This window comes from Condylura cristata, unplaced genomic scaffold (assembly GCF_000260355.1).
Source record: "Condylura cristata isolate star-nosed mole 26May11 unplaced genomic scaffold, ConCri1.0 scaffold00034, whole genome shotgun sequence".
NCBI classification, from domain to species: Eukaryota; Metazoa; Chordata; class Mammalia; order Eulipotyphla; family Talpidae; genus Condylura; species Condylura cristata.
In genome coordinates, this window is record NW_004567135.1 from 12,990,225 (window position 1) to 12,994,485 (window position 4,261).

Sequence of the window (4,261 nt, forward strand, 5' to 3'; positions counted from 1 at the left end):
AGAGGGCCACTTTCTCGAGCAAGAGCTGATGGCCAGTGCAGTTGTGCGTGTGCTCAGGATGAAAAAAGAAACCTGGTGCAGCTGCTCTGGTGACCAGTCTCATACGACAGGCCCTTGCATTACGGGGTACGCTGAAACATCAGAGCAACTCCTGGCCTTTCTCCTCTGGAGTTGGGCCCTCCCTGCTGCTTCCATTAAGACCGAGTTTGACTCAACTCAGACTGGTGTGTAAAGAACTGGGACCAGCTGCAAGAAGAGGATTTTGAAGTAAAACAGGTGCAGTTAGGCTCTGTGAAAAGCAAAGGTGAATAATTTTTGGTCTTTGTTTCCCACAATATTTGAAGTTTTTCTCACCATGGACGTCTAGGAAGCTGACATCAATGAGTGATGTTAGCACTGCAAGATGCAACCTTTAAACCACGTTGGGGTTGGTGTTAGTTCACATATGAGAAGGTCCTTACTTGCTGTTTCCTTCTCTACTTTGTTTTTCCTTGGCTCATATGACTATTTAAAGTACTATACACTCAGAGACTTATTGTCTGTCTCTCTGTGGAATACAAGATCCCTAAGATGGGTACTTCATTCCACATACTCTGCTGTGTCTCTGTCTCCAACTAGAAAGCAATGCTCAATGCCTGGAACAAAGTGGGTGCTCATTTAAGATCAGTAGGGAGAGAGAGAGAGCGAGAGAGAACAAAAAACACTTGCAAGGAGAAGAGTTTTTATAAAGGATGTTTCAATTTATTTTATTATTTTAAATCTCAACCTGCATAAAGTAAGTGATGGTTAACTGCATTTAGCTCAAAGCATCCCTGTCACATGAACTGGGACAAGCCCAAGTTTGGACCTTTGCTGCTCATCGTCAGGTCCCATGGCCCCGGCAATCAGTCCTCTAACTTAATTTGCATCCACTGAAGCTGCTACAGCCCCAGCTGCAAGTGACTCAGAGGGTTTCCTTCGGGGGCTGGTGGAAAAGGGGCAGAGGGCGCTTATGGCATGGTAAGACAGGGGCCTGAGCTTCATTCCCAGCCTGCGGGCGTGTGGAATGGGAGCATGCCGGAAGGAACACAGGGGAGGCTCATGGTGTCTGGGAATCCTGGGTAGAGGGACCCGATTCCTCCATTGACTCAAATGGGAACCAATCCTCCACAGGATGCGGCTTAGAAGGACCTAAAAGAAACTTAAGCTTGAAGTTTCTGAAAAGCAGCATCACCTGTTCCATCCCCGCGCAGAGGGCTGCACAGTGCGCATGCTCCCGCTGCCACCACAGCCCTGCGCAGGGGGCGGCCGGTCACACGTTGGTGTGCTGAGAACCGGCAGAGGCCACGCTGCCCCGCTGGCTCCTGCCTGAGGCTGCTGGGCTGGCCACCCGGCTCCTCCTGCTCTCCTGTCCCCCTCCCTGGCTCCTCTGGGCTGGCTCATCCATCAGTTTGAGCTTCTCATGCTCCTCCTTCAGGAAGAAGTCCACCAACAAGCTCTTCTCTTTCTTGATCTGGTCGCTGATGTCCGTGGGGATATCTGGGATCATCCAGTCCACGAGGACACTCAGGAACATCACAAGGTTCTGTGGAAAGTGAGGGAGAGGGGTTCAGAGCAGGCAGCTGGCTCAGCCTGGCACCACCAGCCACCTGTGCCCTTCTGCAGTGAGGGCGCCACAGTGGTGGTGTGTACAGAGTGCAGCCTGCAGCCAAGGTATGATTCTGCTACTCACAAGCAGGTGATCTTAGCCAACAGCCTAACAGCTCTGGAGAAAGAACAATAACAGTCTACCGCCGGCAGGGTTGTGAGGACCCAAGGAGTCTACAGAACTTTGCACAGAGGGCTGGCAGAGTGCCAGCCACTGATCCTTCCTCCCCTCCAGCCCATCAGGGGATGTTCTTGCTTCCTGTTCTCTAAGGCCCTAGGTGCCCTGCTCCAGAGCCGCCCTGGGAGTGGCCACGCTGTCCACTGGCCTCTCCAGGCTTTCACTGGGCCAGCTGTCCCTCTCCCTTTCCAGCTGAACTGCTGTCCTCTGTTTCAGAGCTAGACTGTGAGATTCCACACCCAGCTCTGCCTTCAGCCAACGATCCCTCTATTCACACCCACCTTCTCCTGCCCTCTGCTCTGTCCAGGCCTCTCTAAGCACACAGGCCTGTCTGGGGGTCACAGCTCCCAGCTCTTCTGGTCTGTCTTAAGCACACCCTTCCTTCTTTCAGGGGCACATGCCTCCCCAGGAACACAGGTAGGAAGCACTGATGATTCAGTCCCCACAGTGAGGCCAGGGGCCAGTGGGTGCTGGCTAGCCCTCCTCCCCACGCTCCTCCCCACACTCCTCTATCTTTGGTATTCTCTCTGCTCATGTGACTTCTCCCTTCCGGGACCCAGAGGACAGTAAGTGCAGCCAGAAAGAGATAATCAGAGCACGTTTGTCTTCCAGGCTCCAGACCCCTTCCCAAGTCAACCAGGACCCCTGTGAGCTCCGAGACCCCAGTGGAAAAGTCTGGGAACCTACGGCTGGGTGCAGAAGGTCCTGGGGGCCTCGGCTGCCCTCGGGTGGCTTCAGCAGGACCTACTCCTCTTCATACCAGCTCCCCAGAGTGAGTGGATGCAACGTGTGGTGAAATGAGGAGACCCTGAGGCGGAGCACAGAGGATGGACAGCTGAGTCCTGTTTCTCCCCTATCGCCCCATCTCTCCAGAGGAAGAATGGCCGTCTACTTGAGCTGAAAGGCTAGCTGAGGGCTTCTCCACTTCCTGGGGTGGGGTCTGGGGGCTCCGATACTTTAGAGCCCTCCAGGGATCTGCCTTCAGGGAATACAAAAGCCTGAGGGAGTCTTAGAAAGGCAAGCAGGACCCCCAGGGGAAAGGGGCCCTGGCGCTCAGAGAATCTGGGGCTGTAATTGGAGCTGAGCTATTGTGGGAGATAGGAATCACAGCTCCAGTCTGCTATTCATTCTGCAGGGCTGGATGGCCCCGGGGCCCTTCCCAGCAGATGTCTCAGGGGCTCGCTCCAGCTAACAAAGGAAGGAGTGAGAGCAGGAGAAAGGTGCAGAACCCGAGCCCCTCCAGGGCCGCAGAGAGCAGGTGGGGCCGTGTGTCTGCACAGGCCTGAGACTCTGGTTTCCACTGCTCTTCCCGCCTGCCTTTCTTGTCTTCAGCTCAAATAGGAATTTATCTCTACCCCGCCACTTACTCCACATCTGTCCTGTAACCTTACTCTGTGTTTTATTCTCTTTCTACAAAGTCCATCCATTAACAGGCCCCCTCTGAGTTGTGCATCCTGCCCCAAGGGGAAAGGGAGAGCTGCCTACTGCCAGCCGTGTCGAGAGCACCGTGCCCCATGGAGCTGTGAGAACTTCCAGCGGGCTAAGCCAGAGACGTGGCGTCCACCCCGCAGCCTGAATTCATGCTGACTGCTCCTTATCTGGACTGCTCACCTGGAAGATGATGACAAAAGCCAGGCGGGCTGACAGAACGGACCAGTACTGCTTGGAAAACTCGTAGGGGTTCGGAGCCCATGGTGGCTCTCGGTAATCCTTAAACCTGCCCGGAGAGAAACAAGCTGTTAGACATGGGGGAGATGGAGGGAAGAGGGTGCTTCCCTGGGTGGAAACTCCAGCAAGCCCTTGGCTCTTAGCTGCGGAAGGAGGAGACAGAGGGAGGAATCCATGATCTCCTCAAAAAGTCCGGAGACTAAAAGCCAAGGTTCCCCAAGTCAAAGTCGGCCTAGACATTTTTTCCCTACTCGTTCTCTCCAACATCCTCCAAAGTTTCCTCTGTTGCCTGCATTCTCCTTTCAGAGGAGCTGGGGCAATGTGTCCATCTTTGCTTCCAGCAGCCTATGGTTGCTGAGAAGGGAGATGCGACCCCAGGAAACTTGTATGTTCTCTACAGCCCCCAGACTCAGGGTTGTGGCATGCAACCTCGGCCCCTGCTGGCTGCTTGGGGCTGCAGCCATGTGAGGGCCAGCCTGCATGAACAGCCACATCCGTGCCCCAGGAGAAGGTGAATGATGACCAAGCAAAGGAAAAGGGAACTGGTGTGGGGTATTGGGCAGGGGGGTGTTAACAGTCATGGTTGGTCAGTATCTTGAACAAGAAGCTTTTTTGGAAGTTTTCTCATCTGATCTTTACAATATCCTTGGTTAGATGTTTCTCAGGAGGAAACTGAGGTTCTGAGAGGACCAATGACTTGGCCAGCGTGCCATGGCCAGCCAGAGGCGCAGCAAGGTGAGAACCCAGGACTGGCTGGATCCAGCTCTCCTCCTGTGGTCACAAAGCACC

At 54.2% G+C, this 4,261-nt stretch overlaps 1 protein-coding gene across 1 annotated transcript in view; it reads right to left on the minus strand.

Annotated features, from left to right (window-relative positions):
- Positions 1-745: 745 nt before the first annotated feature.
- Positions 746-4,261, minus strand: part of ANO2 (anoctamin 2, calcium activated chloride channel) — a 254,687-nt gene continuing 251,171 nt past the window's right edge. The window contains exons 26-27 of the mRNA XM_012732230.1: positions 3,416-3,521; positions 746-1,564 (exon numbers count right to left, since the gene is read on the minus strand). Coding sequence (XP_012587684.1) covers positions 1,292-1,564; positions 3,416-3,521 — 379 coding nt within the window. The 3' untranslated portion in view covers positions 746-1,291. The remainder of the gene's footprint in view (positions 1,565-3,415; positions 3,522-4,261) is intronic.